Below are 18,830 nucleotides of genomic sequence, written 5' to 3'. Positions count from 1 at the left end.
TTTGCGATGTATTGCGACGTGAGGTTGCGATGGCTCTTCTGCACCCCAGGCAAATGACAAGTGTGCTGAGTGACAATGGAGCATTTCCAATAATCTTTCCATTTACCCTTATAGGCATGCACCCGCCATGGACAGCCATCCTTCACACATACCACATCGTACTTACGAGATTTGCACTCGACTGTCTTAAACTCTCGCATAAGAGAGAGAGACCAGCACTTAACAGCTTCCTTCACCTCTTCAATTGAGTGGTATCTTGCACCCTGGATAATTTCATTCTCCCTGCAATCCGAAGGCCAGCTACATCCGTCATCTACGACAAGATGACTGAAGTCGCTGCTTACCCAATCTTGAGGCACATCATCGTCATCATCAGACGAATCGACATTAATTGCTTCATCCAATTCACGTTCTTCGTATTGCAGCTGTTCAACAATAAAGGGTATGTTCTCCCCCTCATCAGCCACGCATTGAGGTGCTGTGGTGCCACCTGCCTCAATGTTTGCTTCCTCAGCTTCTTCATCAATATTTTCATCCCCCGGAGCAGCTTCAATGTTTATCAAAGGGTTTTGGTGCACACTGACAAGGAGTATCAGTGCCCACTGCCAATGACTTGCATTTTGCAGATAAGTTAACCAGTCCTCGTTGCTTGCAAGTGGCATAAGCTCCCAGATCAAAGCGTGAGTGGTATGATTTATGACGCATTGAACACTCACAGTGTGTGTCTCCTGATTAATCCTTAATCCCCTCGTTAACCAGTTGCATAGGGATTCAAATGTCCTCTCGTGCGGTCTGGTAATTCCTCTGACCGCACAGTTGAATTCACTTAAATCTACCCCATTCGGCCCATAAATCACATTTCCTTCTCCGTAATATATACTGAAAATACCCTTCTCGGAAGACATATCTGTCAATCATTAATAAACTTGTTATACTACATATTAATACACAACGAACGACGATCCTAAATTTTAGCGACTCTCAGATTATATTTTACAGATTCTAAACTATTCAGATTATAAATTATACTAAAAACAAATGAAAATACTAAAAACTATTCAAAACATAACTACTCTAAGAAATATTTCCTAAATTATAGTTATTTTCAAGTATTTATATGGCTAGAATGAGAATATACCTCAAAATCGACTACAGGGATTCGCCGCTTCCTCTTCTCTCTTCCTCTTCTCTCTTTCTCTTTTTTCTGATTTTTGCTGGATAAAATGGCATTTTTGGGGCTGGTTGCGGCTTATATAGCCTGTGGGGGGACCTCCCGCCCTACCAAAGGGCGGGATGCCCCTGAGCACAACATCCTGCCCTTTGGTTGGGCGGGATGCGCTCCTAGGGACCTCTTCGCGAAGAAATTGTTTGCAAAGAGGCTCTCGGGGGACATCCCGCCCGCTGGGTGGGCGGGATGTCCCCGGCCCCACGCGTCCCGCCCGTTCAGCGGGTGGGAGGCACCCATTTCTCTAAATTTTCCCAACTGGCACCCCTTTTTCGAATTTTAGTTTTTTTTAATCTCTTTTTTGAAAAAAAAGTCTAAGATCAGCTCCGGCGGCGGAGGGGCCGGCCCAGCCGCCCAAGCGCTGCCGTGCAAAACATCCACCGCTGCTGTGCTAGCGTGGCAAGGCGAGCGGCGTGCGCTGCTGATGCGGAATAGACGCCCCCTCCGGGGAAGTCTTTGATGCTGTAGATTTCGCTCCCGACCCAGCCCTGGGGATGGCGGCGCCGGCGATGATGCCGACGGAGGGCCTGGAGGCGGCCATCGCCGAGCTCCCCGCGAAGAAGGAAGCCCTGCGCGAGGCCTTCGACCGCCTCGCCGCCTGCTCGCCCTACCCGCTCCCCTTCTCATGGGAGGAACTCGAAGCCCACGTCTCCTCCATCCACTCCTCCATCTCGCGCCGGTTCCGACAGCTGAGGGTCCTCGAGGCCGCCCGCCCTGCCCACGCTGGTAAGAACCAGGAAGGGGCTAAAGAGGAGGAAGAAGTGGAGGAGGAGGAGGAAGAAGTGGAGGAGGTGGTGGTGGAAGAAGTGGAGGAAGAAGAGGAGGAGGAGGTGGAGGAAGAGGAAGAGGAAGAAGAGGAGGAGGTGGAGGAAGAGGTGAAGGAGGAGGCCAAGGAAGTGGTGCAGGATGCCAACATCGGCAATCAGGCCAAGGACGACAATGAGGGCGGCATGGGTGAGGAGCAGGATGCCGATGAGGAGGCAGTGGCTACCCAGCTATCTGCAGGGCAGGACAATGAGGCTGAAGGGGAGATGCAGGAGGTCGACGAGGATGTGCAGGATGACAAAGAAGAGGAGCAGGATACCGAAGAGGAGATGGTTGTAGAACAGCTTGGACGGCTTCCTCCATGTGGGAGGAAGGATCTTATAGCGGCATGTGAGAGAATGGACGCAGGGATGCTGGCCCAGTTCGTGATCTGTGTCAGTGGCATCCTCAAGAAAAAGTTTCTGGATGCATTGCACCATGCCCCAGATCCAGCGGCACTTGTTCTCCAAGTGGTCAAGATATTCCTATCCAGCAAGAAGTTCAAGTTTGCCAAGGTCTGGTTGAAATGTGCCAGGCTGATTCGTTGGTTGTCTATGGCATCTGCCAAACCTTCTACAGACACAATAAAGGAGGCCATGCTGGTGGCAAAAGATTGGAAGAAAATGATCGACAGGAAGGGTTCTCGTGGGGAACTTGATCTGCTGGCTGCTTGGGGCTTTCTCCACTTCCTCATATCTTATGATATTGTATCTGAATTCCATATTCATGAGATCATCCGTATCTTTGCTATGGTCCATCATAAAAATAATAAGAAAAACACTGTCAACTTTTGCAAGGATCTTGGGCTCACAGATAGGATCACAGGTATGGATGTATCTTTCTCCATTCTTAGTTATAGTATGTTTAGTGTTTTGTCTTTCTGCAATTCTGCCCAGTCTATGTTATGCAAGCACATATTCACATTCTATTGATATATGATATTATCAATTCTCATCTCCACTGTTTGATGGGGAATAGCTACTGTGTATATTGTGCCTTGGATGTTTGATATATATGCATAAGTTTTAACGCCTCTTTTCTGGCTATCACTGAACAACTGAAAAGACATGGAAATGAATAATGCCATTACTGTTCCATGTTTGATGTGCTACATTTTATAGTTTACAGAATTGTCATTTTTATGGACTTTTCAATAATGTTTGTCAAGCTTACAGAACCATAGCAGCTTAACTACTAATGACCACAATCTTGAAAAAGCTTGGGAAATACTTCTTGCAAGCAGGTTATTCGTTCATAATAGATATATGAAATGTTGTGGGCCAAAAACCAATTGGAAAGGCTGCAAAAACCTTTTTTTGTTTCTACTTTCTAGACACAGCACCTTTATTTCACCATTGATAGCAGCATCTCAGACATCACCAGGTGGTAGGTCTCAACCTTTCTGATCCTTGTACCCTGAATTTCACATTAAACACTTAAGAAAGTTACCTATCTTCTTTTGAATTCTTAAATTCTAATTGAGACTCATTGTGCTTCTTGTTGGACATATATGAAGATGTGCCTGGCTGCTAAGGGGCTTTTGATGATTCCCAATGGATTCACCAGTTTAATAGTCAATATAAGTATCAAAGATCTGTCCAGAATATATACAATATGCATCCAACGATTATTTTAGTGATATATGAAAATATACTCGTCACTAATCTGGGGCATGCTAGACTTGTGAACAAAGAGTGATTGATGAAAGCATTTGCAACAACTATGTTCACCGTGTGGTTCTTTGGTGTTGAGCCTTAATGATGCTGTTCCCTGGAAGAGTACTTACATGCTTCCCTTTGCTGCCAGCCTGTCATTTGTAAATACAGTGCATGAAAAAGCCTGAATTCTGTGAAAAAAAAACTATTTCATTTAATCGATTGAATCTCACATGATATCAGCCCAAATGGTATAATTTATATGGATATGCTTGGTGAATTTTGGTTTGAAACTATATCTTGCTTAGGAACAATATCAGTACGGACATCAGTTGATAGTCTGTTGCTGCTAATGCATGTTTGTATGCTTACTGCTGAGCCATCATTTGGACTTTCGCTACTGTTTTTATGTACTGCTAGACAATATTAAATGTACTAGCATCTATGTTGTATGCATTTCCTTTTTATTTTAACAGGGCTGTAGACATTTATCTCCATGTCTCTCCCTCATTTGCAGTGCAAGGGTTGGCCTGCTTATTAATATTTTCTTCCTGCCTTCATCTTTTCTGCAGATTTAATTGACTATCTGATTGGAAATGGGCAACATATCGAAGCTTTTCGTATGGTACAAGCTTTTAATTTGGAGGACACATATCCTCTATTTTCTCTTCTGAAGGGATTAATTGAAAAGGTCAAGCATAGTTCTTTGGTATGCACTATCCCTTATATGACTCTAAAAACAAAAGTATTTCGTGATCACCTTAGTTGGGGGTAGTAATTTTCTAATTTTTACATAGCACCACAGAATTTGGAACAAGTTCTGTTGTAGATGTAAATGTGTATTGATCCAACAAATTTGCTTTTACTTTTTTTCCTCCCTTTATTTACATTTACAAGGAAGTAGGGAAGACTTGCGCATGTACACATACCGCACTTGCATCACCACATGAGTTATTCATGCTTGTGTATAGATGTGGCGTCTGGATTTGAATTGCAGTGGGTGGACTCTGGATTTGAATTGCACTGGGTGCACTTGAACTCTCAAAACTACTCCACTCCACCAATAGGTGGGTCTTCTACATTGTTTTCTGTTAGTTTGATGGTTTTGCATCTACCTATGTGCAGAACTTGGCTACACCGAAGGAAGTTAAAAAGACTCTGTGGGTTGCACGTCATCTAGCTGAGAAGGAACTCGTTGATTCTAGCCAACGCGGTGCTATCGTGGCACAAATTAAATATCTGCTAGGTGAATATGCAAAGAAGCGTAAGCAGATCAACAAGAAGCGCAAGAAAGAGGAGCAGGAGAGCCACGAGGGACAACATGGTCAGCAGCTGCAGGAACTGAATCAAAACAAGTTAATTCAAGGGAAGCAACATCCACTGCTTCAACAAGAAAATATAGCGCAAGTGACACAGCAGCAACAGGATGCCAAACGACCAAGGCAGGCTACTCTTAATCTACCAACACCCACCGTTCCTCTGGTTCCAAATGTAGCTCAGATCCAAAACTTTGGGTGTCCACCGTATGCCGCTATGCCTGGAATTCACAGTTACCCTGCCCAGCCAGGTTGGCCTGGAGCTCAAGGAAGGCCATCAACCACCTCAGTACATGGTTCCGCCATTTTGTCCTTCCCCCCTCACCCTGCGTTCTGTCCCAGATAGCATACAAGTTCTGCACTGGATTGCTTAGTAACACAATGAAACAGCTGTCTTTTGGCTGTGATCTGCTATTCGGGGATCCAGCTTGTAAATAAACCTGTCGTTGTTCGGTTCTAGTCTGTCTTGGTCGTAGAGTGCATCTATGAAGGTTTGCCCCGCGGAGTTGAGCCCTGTATAGAGGTTTCCGTAGTTGGTTTAACTTCTTTTTGCTGGAAACTGTGTCGAGAAACCTTGTAATTTCGTTACCCAAAAGCAACGAAATTCGGGCTTGGTCCTTCCCTGGAAGAAAGAAACAAAATGAAACAGCCTGATGTTGGTTTGTTCTGTCATCTCATCAGTGGTTTTTTGTTCGTTTGCTATAGTGAACCCCCATGTTGAGTTGGCGATTCTTTTCGTAACATACTAACATGTGCCTACAAATTTGGAGCAGTTGCCAATCGCTCGCGTTGGTCTTGCTGAAGAACTTCGTAGACTGGTGTATGCAATGCACGCACATTGTCAAGCATAGGAGTGGCATCGTTTTCCTTTCCGTTTAGAGGAGGAAGGTGTGGCACGTACGTAATTGAAAAAGAAAAATCACTCACGGAGTGAACAGCTCATGATCCAGTGGCATCGGCAGAGAGGCTTGCGAATCAGACGGTGCAAATTGTATTTGTCGTTGCGTTGCCGAACCCAAAAACCGAAAAGCCAAGTGGAGGTGGTGGTCACGCGAAGCGAAATGCAGTTCCAACCAACGCCCACGTCGCTGCCGCCGGTTCCCGCTCCCACCCGGCCCGCGGCGGCGATGGCGACGCAGGCGGAGCTCGAGGCCGCGCTGCAGGGCAAGAGGCGGCGCCTCCGGGAGGCCTTCGACCGCCTCGCCGCCTGCTCCCCGGTCCCCGTCCCCTTACGCTGGGAGGACCTCGACGCGCACCTCGCGTCCGTGGCCGCCCGCTTCGGCCACTTCGAGGTCGGCACCCCACACGCCGCCGACGCCGCAGCCGCAGCCGACGCGGGCCCAGGCACTCATAACGTCGTCGAGCACCTGGAGGATGAGGAAGAAGGGGAGGCGGAGGAGGAGCAGGACCGGGAACGCCGCGGCGAGCGCGGCGCGTGGGAGGAGGGACAAGGTAGCAATGCGGAGGAAGGGGAGGAGGGCTGGAGCGCGCCCTTGGACCAGGAACGCGTGGAGGAGGAGGGGGAGGTCCGGGAGGCATTCATTGCGCTTCCTGGACGAGAAGGTGACGAGGCGGCGAGCGAGCGGCTGGAGTTCCCGGTGGCAATCGTGCCGTCCCGAGAGCGAGACGACGGCGAAGAGGAGGATGCCATGGGGGCGACCATGGGGTCTCCCCTGCTAGGCGACGACGATATCGAGATGATGGAGGAAGGGGAGGCAGCGAACGCGAGCGCAAACCGAGACGACGGCGAGGACGAGCCGGAGGATGGGGAGTTGCCGCGTCCGCGCGCCACAGCCGTCGGCCGCGGCGAAGAGACGGCTCTGACGAGAGCCATCGCGGCGGACCCCTCCACGCTGGTGGGCTTGCTGTGCCTCAGCGGCAAGAGCTCCCTCCGCGCGCGGCGCGAGTTCCTCCCGGCGCTGCTCGGCGCCGCGGACCCGCACGCCATCCTCGTCCGCGCCGTCGGGGGATTCCTGGCCTCGGCGGTGCGCAAGACGAACAGGTTCTGGGGAAACTGCGTCGCGCTGATAGAATGCGTGCCCGGCCTCGCCGCGCCGTCGGCGGACGCGCTGGAGCAGGCCGAGCGGGTGGCGAGAGACTGGAAGGAAATGGTGGTCGGGAAGCCTTGGAGTGGCAGGGACATGAGCCGGATGGCCGGATGGGGCCTTCTCACCTTCCTTGCTTCCTACAACATTGTCCTGGAGTTCGATGCTGATGAGATCACCCGTCTCTTTGGCAATCTCGCGCCCCAGATGAAGGACAACTGCGTCGAGCTCTGCAAGCGCCTTGGTCTGATCGAAAAGATGACCGGTATGGTTCCGCGAATCTCACTGCTCAATTTAACTACCTCAAATGTTGTAGTTAACCTATGCAACGACACAAATGCGTGCAGATGAATGTTCACCTGCATGTTCTAGTTAACTTGTGAACTGTGATTCAGAAATCACACTGCTCAGAATTGCATAAGCTTGCTCTTCAGGTAGATGCCAACCAACCAACGCTCTCCGTAATTGTCTCCCAGCTAACCACATTTTAACCGCTGAAAAGTTCAAGCATGAACCGTAGCATCCATCCTTTTCTGCCCCTCTACGATGCCCATGAAGTTAGGAGACCATCTGTAGGTATCATCCCCCTCTATATGCATGCCCTAAATTTCTAGGCTGATAAACTAGGATATATGATAGCTTAAGCGCTAGTGTGGTGCCAATTTTTAGCTGCTCGAAGTTATAACTGGAATGCAGTGGCATTGAGAAACAAACCGCGGAGTATTTCAATTCATTCCCTTCCGGTGTAGTGATATGTACTTTCCTTCTTTTTCAGTGATAAATTCACATTTATGGGTGCTGTGGTCAAATTGACATTTCAGTCACTCAAGTATTTGTGCTTGTTTAGTACTAATACTGTCACATTTCAGCCACAGATCACCTGGATTATATATGATTTATGTCAAGCTACAATAGCTTCTATTAATCTAGGAAGCATACGGCTTTTCATATCTGACAAAAATGTGATCTGTTGCTGCCTTTTCTTCCAGTGTCGTATTTGCAGTCATTTCTTGTTGTAGAGCCTCTTTTGAAGTTTTTGTACTTTTACAGACCTCAATATTAAATTTGCTAATTACAAAGCTTGTGGAACTGGAAGGATACCACTCTCCTATTGGTTTGCCAAGTTTTGCTGCTAATGTTTAATTCATCCTTCTGCAGATTCAATCAATCATTTAATCGAAAATGGGCAGCCACTTGATGCTATCAGATTGGCACGTACGTTCAATTTGACACACAGATATCCTCCACTTACCATCATGAGTGATTACGTTGAGAATGCCAAGAAGACTGCTGAAGACATACTAAGCAAAGAAAGCTATACACTGGAGTCTCTGGTTAGTTTTATTTCTTGGAAAGGATGTCTAGTTATGCTAATCAGACATATGAAATTTAACATTTATGTATTTTAGCACTTGTACTAGTGTAGTAGTGTTTTCTCTTTTTTTTTTTACTTTGAGAAGTTCTGGATTTTTTTAATAAAAAAAAGACAGCACAATTTCATGCTTTTCAGAAGCTAAATTTTCACAAATCTTAAAGCAGTGCAGTTGAGGTATTAAACTAGGTTTGGCGAGCACTGCCACCAGAAGAGGTTTGGATCCTGTTTGTGTCAGGTATTGGATGCCATTCTTCTCAATGAAAGGATAGGTTGTTCCTCACATGTATTTTTGTTTTCTTTCAACAAGCTGTGTTGCTCACTTTATGAGAAAAAATTACAGAACATCTTCCTTTCTCTCAAAAAGAGAGAAGAAAATAAACTCTTCCTGGATAAATTGTTGCTTCCACATAATGATATAGATATGTAATACTTTTAACTGTTTTAACGCTGTTGCAACATCCTTGGGCAGAATCAAGTGATGGCAAAAAAGGTCCATGCTCTAATATTTTCTTGGAGTGCAATTGATGGCTGCAATATCGATCCTGCCCATCGTAACAGCATCAAGGCAGAAATTACCCACTTGTTACACAAGTATGCAAACAAGCAGCAAAGTCTAGCAGGTGTTTCAGCCTTCATTTCAAGTACACATCAGGAGCACAATTTTCAAGAGCAGTATCACGAGCTACAAATGCCACTGGAGGAGCAGCAGCAGCAAAGGCCACAAGAGCTGCAGCAAATGCCAGAAGAAGAGGAGCAACAGCACCCTCAAAATCAACAAGAACAAGGATGGGTGTGTCAAAACCGGAAAGGGAGAAAGCAAGGTAATAAGAATCGGAAGAGAAAGCAGCGCAGGCAGAAACAGCAGGAACTGAGTAAACGCCCGAGGCTATCTTCATATGTCAGGCCAGGAATTCACAATCAGCGCGCCCAACCATTTTCAGGAATTCGAAGAGCGCCATTCACGGCCCGTACCAGATCTCCTCCATATTTTGGTCCGTATGATCGTTTTCAGCCTCGACGTACAGAGTAGTAGTTGGCAAAGTGATTGTTTGCCTAAACTGATCGTCAAAAACAGAAGATCAAGTTGTTCAGTGCTGCCTGGTTTTGCTTAGCTTTTCATACTGGACCTGCACTGATTAAAACTTGCCGTGGTTTACGGATTATGACTAGTGTATATGCTATGCTATGTGCAGTTATCTTGACAAGTTGACATTACTGACGCCTGAATACTTCATATGTTATCAAGTTGTTACTGAAATATGATTCTCTGAACTGTGAAATGTTAGTTTGTCAGAAACCTGAGGAATCATAACTGATCTTTCTGGATGCTCTATGGCACCTATTCTAACGTGGAATTTCTTAATTGGGTTCATATAGAAGATTAACAAAACTTGAGACTGAATTTGATACCTCTGAATGTTAGATACAGAGCACACAGACTAGCTTTTTTTTACATGTCTATAGAAAAAAAAAGTTGCAAACAATACATTCATGTAAATGACTCACGTGCTAGAGTTTTGTACGACTCAGAGTATACCAAGCAAGTAGAAAGCAACGAGGCAACAGTTTTGCACCAATAAGCTTCAATCAAATCAGTGTAATTCAAATTCTGGGCCTTCTACCTTAACTCCTTAAGACGAGTAATCTCGCCATGGACATGCTCCATCTCCAGCGAACTGGGTAACATATTGTAATAAAGCGGCTTCGGCCTAGTCTTCTCACTTTCTCAGCACGCTCCAAGACTCAAGAACTTCATTATTCGGTCAGAACACAGTCTTTTTCGCCATCCTGACAGTTCAAAACAGGGAGGGAACCGGTTTAGATTGGTTGGTTTGAAATTTGAATGAATACCATGCCTGTTTGAATGGGGCAAAACAGGGCCGACCTAAGGAGTGTGTTAAAAACGCATGTATCTGGTGCAAGTGATTATGTGTGCCTGAACTACATTATTTTGTGCCACGTTGCTTCAGTTTTTGAGTACGCTACTAATTTGATAATCGAGATGTCATCGAATTCAGGAGTTGAAGAATTTTCCAACAAAAATTCTTTTCGGAAGAACAGTTACCACCTTTTTAGGTGTTACCATGTTACCAAACAGAAAATGCACACCCAGTGAAACATAGACAAGCCTACTCATCTTCTCATTTCAAATAGAGGTTTAATAACAGTTAACATCTATCATCTTCTCATTTCAAACAAACTGAGCATAAAACTTTCGTGGGTTAATTTTGCAACCCACCACATGCTCATTTTTGGCACTCAAAACACATTGAAGGGGCTACATTATTTCATGCGGTCATCAGGTCATTCTCCTTATCTTCATCTACGTCATCTTTACCATCGGCTGCTGCCTCATCGCTCTCATCGTACTCGCCATCAGCTGCATCATCCTTCATTTGATAATCCACCTTAAAATCATAGTCCTCATCCATGTCGTTCAGCACGCTGAACTTGTTTGCCTTGCGCCTTTTCTTCTCTGCTTTTCTCTTTCGAGGGTCAAGCATGCCCTCGGCAGTGTAAAGCTTGTCGTGCTGTCTGCTAGTACTGCTTGCCTTGCTTCCTTCACGGTCGTTTGCATCAGACATCAACTCCTCACGGCTTTCCTGGACAGGTTCGCTCGGCTTCTTGCCATCCTGTTTAGTGGAGACAAGAATTTTACACCAATAAATATTTTTTTTTTGCAACAAAGCACATTGGCATGAAATACACCCACATGATTTACATCGCCGAATGGACAAAAAATTTCAGAGAATTCCCCAAGAGTGTCCTCCCCAGAACAGCATGCACTAACTTTCAAAATCATGATAGTTCATGAGTATGCTGCTTACAAGCATTATCCACAGATGATTAAAAATTTTGTGGATCAAACAGAATCACTGAAATCTCCTACCTGAGTATACAGAGCTGAGACCACGCCAGGAACCACACAGACATGAACTCAGGGTGCCTTTGGTTGCTGCTTTTGCTTTTGCAAAAGCCAAAAGCCAACCAAAGGACTTAAACGCCCTAAGTGCTTTTGCCCAAAAGCAGCTTTCGCCGTAGTACAAATGCAAAAGCACCTACCCCCTGCTTTCGGTGGCTTTTGGGGCAAAAAATTACCCACCTGCCACTGATTATGAAAAAAAAAGGTTCATTCTATCCCACCTTCCGTCCCTATCCGCTCTATCCCGCCTCCGTTCCCATCCCGCAACCAGCCCCCCTCCTCCGGCCCCCCGCCCGGCGCCGCCTGCCGCTGCGCCTCCCTGCCCCGGCCCGCCGCCCCGCCCACCCCGCCCCGCCCCGCCGCGCCGCCGCACCACCCGCCCCCCGGACCCGCCGCCGCGCCGCCCCACTCCAAGGCTGCGCCGCCGTGCCCCGGCCCGCCCTGCGCTGCCCGCCCCCCGGGCCCGCCGCCACGCCGCCCCGGCCGCCCCGACGTCGCGCTGCCCCGACGCCGCGGATCCACAGTACCCCGGCCACCCCGACGTCGCGCTGCCCCGACGCCGCGGATCCAGAGTACCCCGGCCGCCCCACCCCAACGCCGCCCGCCCAAGGCCGCACCACCCCGGCCGCCCCGACATCGCACACAGCACACATTTTCCCGCAGCTCATAGCTGCTCTAACCCACAGCAGATTTTTCACAGCAGCTTTTCCACAGCCCACAGCTCACAACAGTTTTTCCAAAAGCCACAGCCTAACCAAACACAACCTCAAACATACAATGACTTCAAATTTACAAGGAACTAACAATCACAAGGAACAAAACTGCGTATCAAATATACTTATTACCATAGTAAATAATCAGCTGAATTTAGGGAAAACCACTACGGTAAAACATATTACCTCCAGCATCTCTTCATCGATCCCCGGTGGGGCATTTGGTGGAATCTCAATATGATGGAAATCCTCGATAGATTTTAGACCACCAATATATGAAGACTCAGCTTTGTAAATTTCATCAATATTAAATTCTTTCCCAGCTTCTGAAATAATCACTGCATCTGAGTCCTCCCCAGCATCTCTTTTAGGTGGCAGTGTATAATATGGTATTTTACCTAAAAACAAGATGGTCAGATCATTATAGACATAAATAATTAAAACGTTAGTTTAAAAAATATCAACCATACACCCATACCTTCATTCCAGTCATGAAGCACGATTCTTGCAGCAGCTTCAACATCCACTACACCACCTTTTTTCAATTTCCCCCGGAGTGTTGCTACTTTCTGAAGGAAATCATCAACTGAACTAAAGCTTGGCACCTTGTACAGAGACAGTAGCTTCTCATGTGGGCAAAGACTTAGGATCTCCTTAACTAGAAGCATTAAAAATAGATAGAGAATAAAAAATGAAACATGTCAAGTATTGCACTTTTAGTCACATTGTGTACAATCTAATTATCAACGAAATAGAGCAATAACAGGACTAACTAGAAACAATGAAAAACTTCAGCAAAGCTAACAGAAATGACAGAGAAACATGTAAAATAGCCTTACCAGGGCTGACTGGATCTTCCATTTTCTCAACTCTTTTGCAGTTGCGAAGGGCTACAGACACACCATTGTTAGAAGATTTGAGCATAACAACACCAGGACAATCCAACAACTTCACCTTCTTGTCTAACTGAACTTCTTGCATTGATCTAGTAACCCCTGGAGTGGAACCAACATTAACCACTCTGGACCTCTTCAAGCTGTTGATCAGACTGCTCTTGCCAACATTAGGAAGCCCAACAATGCCCACTGTAATTGCCAGTTTGAGCTGCAAGCACACCAATAACAAAACTTAACTAAAAGGGCAAAAAAAAAAAGCACTAAAAAATAGAGCACTATATACACATTTAAATGGCTACAGGAGCAATAAAAGTTTGGATTACTGAAGCCCAACAAGCTAGAAACTGAAGCAGGGAAACATGATTAATCAAACCACCATGATAAGATACTGCATACAAAAGTAAAACAACCACATACATTAAGTAACTAGACCCAGATACAAAATTAGGAAGCTTGCCCATGAAAATCAAAAGGATTATGTTAATTTTTTTCGACATGGTAATATGGTTCACGCAAAGTAGGGCACATAAGAAAGAAAGAGGAAGCGATGGTCCAATTATAATGAAGTCAAGTGGTGAAGCACACAGGATACTGCAGAATAAAAATCAACAAAGAAGTCTTAAAGATAATCAACTTGTGAACCAGATGAGAGATGAGTGAAGCTAGATATGCATAACATTATCTCAGAACAGTATGATCGTTTACCTCATGGCTTCTGGAATAATTCTTGAGTAATCTGATTAGATTCTCAGCACCAAGACAATCGCTGCTTTGTGGGATGTTGCTTGCTTTATCAAGTTTTGAAGATTTCCATCCCAGCTTGGTCCTCTGCTCTTGGGTATTGCACTTAAATGCAACAGTTGGCATTTCTTCTCTTAGATACGTAAGCCATTTCTCCACCGCCTCCTTGGGAACAAGATCTAGAATTCAAGAATCAGCAATTGAGATGTAGGAAGACATAGATCATCATAAGAGTAAACTCTAAACTTAATAAAGCGCTGCATAATACCTATCTTGTTCAGAAGTAGAACAATCCGTTTGCTTGGGTCAGCCTTCCTAACCATATTTTCCATGTCGATGCAACGGGTTCCCAATGGGTCCCTTGCATCAAGAACCTCAAGAATCACATCAGAAGCTTCAATTACTTTAACAAGCTCCTTATAGAAAGACCTCTCTGAATGATCTGGGGGCACATCTTTAGTAAATTAATGTAACTGCATCAAGTGGGCCAATTAAATCACCAATGAGAGACAAAAACTTTACCATGGTTCTTTGCCACTGCTAAAGGAGCATTCTCTTTTTCTGCATCTTTTTGTGCAAACTCACTGCCCTGCGCAGAAGCTACAGAGACCAAATTAGCAATGTCCTCATCCTCATGCAACCCAAGCTTCCTCTTCCGAGCCTAAGAAGGAGGCCACAAAGTGTACCATTGTTCAACCCCCACAAGGGAAAATAAAATAGATATCTATAACACTAAACAAAGAACATAAATGAATCTTATAGGAAGAAATTACACGTAGTTCACCTGCCTAGCCTAGCAAAGGGTGGCAATATTTAATCATTGCTCAGTCAAGTATAACGAAAGTTCATGATTGTAACAAAGTGAATGCAAAAGTTTTACAGAAAATGTATTTAGCGCCATCCTACGATACTCACTACCAATCAGACCCAACCACTAAAACAATGGTCGAAATTTCACAAACGAAATATAGAATACAGAGAGAAAGATGTTTTTTAAATTCTTTTTCTTTTTGTAATAGACAACAAGAATTAGAGCCAAAAGTATCAAGGCAGACACCAATTATATAGCAGGCCATCTACCGAATGGTATGTTTATCTACATTAGTGCATTGCGTCCACACGACCACACCTGAGTTGTTGCTATCCAGAAATGCACAGCAATGAATCTGATGACATGGTTGAATCGAAACTGAAGATAGCAATTGTGATATTCACAATGCACACTAACTACCAAAGCATCTAAGAAAGAGATATTTGCAGGATGAAATTAAAGCAACAAGAGGGTGAATTTGGCTGTGAGACTGAATATATAGTATTGGCTCCTGACACGAACTAACAGCATGCATATCACCAATGATTTCTTCTTCTTTTTTGAAACGGGCATATCACCAATGATAAAAACAGATTGACTGATGGAGGTATGGAGAGGCCGGTGACATACCCTCTCCTTGCGAGCCTCCTTCTTGAGCTCGAGCTCCTGCAGCGCCTGCGCGCGGCGCGCCTCGAGCGCCTTGAGCTCCTGCTCCTTGAAGGGCCACTCGTTGGGAATCCCGGGGTCCTTCTCGACCTTCTTCCGCTGGCCCGCCTTGCCCTCCTTCTTGGCCTCCTTGCGCTTCTTACGGTGGTGCTCCTTCACCTTGCGCAGCACCTTGTGCTTCTGGCGCAGCGTGACGCGCTTGCTCTTGCTCTTCTTGCTTTTCTTCACCATCTTGCCGCCGCCGCTGCCTCCGCTTCGTGAGGGGGAGAGGAAGGGCAGGGAGCCAGGGACTAGCCGACCTGGGCAGTCGGGAGCGGAGGCGAGGCGACGGGCGTGGTGGTGGGCTTGGCAGCGTCAGCTGGTGAATGGGCGGCCCATTGACAATGTAGGCCTTCCAAACAGGCCCAAATATTTGGTCCATGTGGAGACCCGGCCCAGATCCCAAAAGTAACATTTAGCAATTTTCTTTCTGAATGCACTATTAAAACTATTTTAAAATAGATTCCACATTTTTACCAATAGAATACGAAAGACATTGAACCTCTCCTATATGTAGTGCCGGTGCTTTTTGCCACCGAGATTAGTGTGCAGTGTGCACTGGAATTAGATGACTGAAATTTGAACAAGGAGGGTAACACTAACAATGCTACTCTGAGGTATGGACCGGTCATTTTCTCACGTACAATTGGCAGGGGAAGGGTGTGTGAGATATGTTGTTTGAGTTTGAAAATTTTGAATGTATTTTTTCCTGTTGAGACCATTCATTCATTCTTAAGCCAACAACATGAAAACAAAGATAATATCTAACGTGAATTTACTATGAAATCTTGGGCATATTTTGCAAATTTTCATCCTTTGGCTTACAGTCCCCTAGAGATAATTATCTGAACCAAAAGGATAGGGACAGCTCACAGATAAAACATAACTGTGTGAGCCAAAAGGACCACGATATTTTCGAAACTTCAACCTCACAACGTTTTCACAAGAAGCGGCGAGTAGGACGGTAGGAGTAACAAAATACAACGGCTTGTACGCACGCACCACAGTCTCCTCTGCGACGACAGTGATGCCTGAGCTGCTTGTTTGGTCCAGATAGCTTTGGATTTGGGCGAGGCGATCTTTGCCTCCACCTGGCAGCCGGCCATTGGGCGCCCGGGGCGCGCGATATCCAGGGGGCGCGGCGGCAGCCAATGGGCTCGCCGCGGACGTGGCGCGCCGCGCGTCCACCAGTCCCGCCGCGCGTCCACCAGTCGGCGGCCGTATAAAGATCTCCTCCGGCGCCGGCCATTCCCATCCACCACCACTCAGCCGAACATTCTCACTGTGACCAGCGCGCGCGTCGTGCTCGCCGGACACGCAGAGTTGAAGATGGCCGCGTCGGCGCTCCACCAGACCACCAGCTTCCTCGGGCAGGCCCTGGTCTCCCGCCCCGCCGGCGGCGCCGATGCCGGCGGCCGCATCACCATGCGCCGCACCGTCAAGAGCGCTCCCCAGAGCATCTGGTACGTGCTCCTTTAATTTGCTCCTCCATGGACGGCGCATCAGCATCATCTGCCTACGTGTTTTGCCGATCATCGATCGATCGCTGACATGAATGAATGGCGTACGTCGTGCTCCGCGCGCAGGTACGGCCCTGACCGCCCCAAGTACCTCGGCCCGTTCTCCGAGCAGACGCCGTCGTACCTGACCGGCGAGTTCCCCGGCGACTACGGGTGGGACACCGCGGGGCTCTCCGCCGACCCGGAGACGTTCGCGCGCAACCGCGAGCTGGAGGTGATCCACTCCCGGTGGGCGATGCTGGGCGCGCTGGGGTGCGTGTTCCCGGAGATCCTGGCCAAGAACGGCGTCAAGTTCGGCGAGGCCGTGTGGTTCAAGGCCGGCGCGCAGATCTTCTCGGAGGGCGGGCTGGACTACCTGGGGAACCCTAACCTGGTGCACGCGCAGAGCATCCTGGCCATCTGGGCGTGCCAGGTGGTGCTCATGGGCTTCGTGGAGGGCTACCGCGTCGGCGGCGGGCCGCTCGGCGAGGGGCTCGACAAGGTGTACCCCGGCGGCGCCTTCGACCCGCTGGGCCTCGCCGACGACCCGGACACCGCCGCGGAGCTCAAGGTGAAGGAGCTCAAGAACGGCCGCCTCGCCATGTTCTCCATGTTCGGGTTCTTCGTGCAGGCCATCGTCACCGGCAAGGGCCCCATCGAGAACCTCTTCGACCACGTCGCCGACCCCGTCGCCAACAACGCCTGGGCCTACGCCACCAACTTCGTCCCCGGCAACTGAATGCGCTCCGCTCCGCTCTGCTTGTCGAGTGCAGTAGGCGTGTAGTAGTTGCACGCGCCGGCGTATGCTCTGTGTGCTCGTCAGATTCAGATCAGATCAGATCAGCAGCTGCCTCTGCCTGCACGTGATGTAAAATTGTAAACTACGCACAGAGATGCGGCATGTGTCAGATCAATGGTGTCCGTGTACCATTCATACTTGGGTCCAACGATGTCCTTGTGCACTTCAGATCATGGACTCCTCAACCTTCACAAATTCAGACTCTGTAGTAGGGTCTGTGAGCTTGTCCTGAAAACAAAAAGGTAATGGGCAACCTGCATGCTTGGGTCTAACTGATAAACGGGACTAAGAGAGCAAGAACCTTTCAGTTAGTCACTTCACTGAGCACTCGTGCACGCAGTTAAGTATCATGCATAAAACGCGGCAAGCATATATCTTACTTCACATTTTAGGAGTCCTGATCTCTTGTGTTTGGGGGATTGTGGTTTCTAAGGGGCCAACCAGCAAAGGAACTTCAAGGATCAGCCATAGCACATTTTGGGAGTCCTGATCTCTCATCCCGGGTTGGATTATGAAGCGTGCTCGATCCATGGATTCAACCAATATAGAAAACATAGAGCCGTTTTGTTTGGGTGGGCTTCACCCAGAAGATCCCGGATCTAGAGCCTTGCCCAAATAGGCCCTAAACCAAAATCCCAATCATATATACTATCTAAACACTCCCTAATTAGTAATTATTAATAGTGTAGCTTTTTTCTTAATGAAGACTAAAAAAAGCAAAAATGCTAGTACATATCTAAACGGCTTGAGCAATCCAAACAGGCTCATAGTTTCTACTTTAGTGTTCTTTACCTAATTAACTATGGTTGTGTCAGTTACATGCTGGCTGGTTTGGCTATTGTTACCACATACCACCTATCCTTCTGCGAAAACGAATATGAGTACAACTTCGATCTCAATTTTTTTTATCTAAATCGCAACTCCGGAACTGCATGACTAATAGCCCATGTATTGAATCTTTGTTGCAAACCACAAAGCGATTCACACTTTGGGGGTTGCAGTGATCTATATGCTTGGAAATTTGGAAAATCAGAAACAGAGCATGCTTTGATGGAAAGAAACTGTTTTGTCAGTGCAAAATCAGAAACAGAGCATGCTTTGATGGAAAGAAACAGAGCATGCAGGGAAAGAATGATCGGTTGAACAGCCTTGAGCCGGGCAGAAACCAAGTCATTCTGCCTGTGATTTCTTCTGTTTTCACCTGGTTGCATCATACTGTATGATCACTTGATTAGGAGCTCTGTTTTGTCAGGCTGTCAGCTATGCTTGCTAGTTGCCTGACGGAGGTTTATTAGGTTCAAGACTAGACAATAAAGCTTTCCT

The 18,830-nt window shown here is 47.0% G+C and overlaps 4 protein-coding genes across 5 annotated transcripts; 3 read left to right on the top strand and 1 right to left on the bottom strand.

Moving 5' to 3' along the window:
* The first annotated feature begins 1,546 nt into the window (after positions 1 to 1,546).
* Positions 1,547 to 5,667, top strand: LOC112874203 (FRIGIDA-like protein 3). Its single transcript, XM_025937402.1, has 3 exons — positions 1,547 to 2,854; positions 4,257 to 4,393; positions 4,810 to 5,667. Exons 1-3 carry the CDS (start codon positions 1,720 to 1,722, stop codon positions 5,344 to 5,346), a joined length of 1,809 nt encoding a protein of 602 aa, XP_025793187.1. The 5' UTR covers positions 1,547 to 1,719; the 3' UTR covers positions 5,347 to 5,667.
* Positions 5,668 to 5,774: 107 nt separating this feature from the next.
* On the top strand, positions 5,775 to 9,509 carry LOC112874202. Its single transcript, XM_025937401.1, has 3 exons — positions 5,775 to 7,310; positions 8,204 to 8,379; positions 8,890 to 9,509. The coding sequence occupies exons 1-3, from the start codon at positions 5,942 to 5,944 to the stop codon at positions 9,448 to 9,450; spliced, it is 2,106 nt and encodes a 701-aa protein (XP_025793186.1). The 5' UTR covers positions 5,775 to 5,941; the 3' UTR covers positions 9,451 to 9,509.
* A 1,024-nt stretch (positions 9,510 to 10,533) lies between these two features.
* Positions 10,534 to 15,492, bottom strand: LOC112877884 (guanine nucleotide-binding protein-like NSN1). 2 transcript variants are annotated; one of them, XM_025942258.1, is made up of 8 exons: positions 15,135 to 15,492; positions 14,216 to 14,354; positions 13,962 to 14,135; positions 13,658 to 13,872; positions 12,896 to 13,160; positions 12,535 to 12,714; positions 12,243 to 12,454; positions 10,534 to 11,053 (listed from the first exon to the last, which is right to left on the bottom strand). In XM_025942258.1, the coding sequence occupies exons 1-8, from the start codon at positions 15,399 to 15,401 to the stop codon at positions 10,709 to 10,711; spliced, it is 1,797 nt and encodes a 598-aa protein (XP_025798043.1). In that variant the 5' UTR covers positions 15,402 to 15,492; the 3' UTR covers positions 10,534 to 10,708. The 2 variants fall into 2 exon arrangements, with proteins under 2 accessions (XP_025798043.1, XP_025798044.1); XM_025942259.1 differs by having other exon boundaries at positions 14,216 to 14,282.
* A 961-nt stretch (positions 15,493 to 16,453) lies between these two features.
* Positions 16,454 to 17,680, top strand: LOC112875317 (chlorophyll a-b binding protein 5, chloroplastic). The gene is made up of 2 exons (XM_025939122.1): positions 16,454 to 16,672; positions 16,796 to 17,680. Exons 1-2 carry the CDS (start codon positions 16,539 to 16,541, stop codon positions 17,445 to 17,447), a joined length of 786 nt encoding a protein of 261 aa, XP_025794907.1. The 5' UTR covers positions 16,454 to 16,538; the 3' UTR covers positions 17,448 to 17,680.
* The last annotated feature ends 1,150 nt before the right edge of the window (positions 17,681 to 18,830 follow it).

The sequence above is a fragment of the Panicum hallii genome, chromosome 9 (assembly GCF_002211085.1).
Source record: "Panicum hallii strain FIL2 chromosome 9, PHallii_v3.1, whole genome shotgun sequence".
Classification (NCBI taxonomy): Eukaryota; Viridiplantae; Streptophyta; class Magnoliopsida; order Poales; family Poaceae; genus Panicum; species Panicum hallii.
Note: the sequence above shows the minus strand (reverse complement) of the source record. Positions and strands in the feature narration are given on the sequence as shown.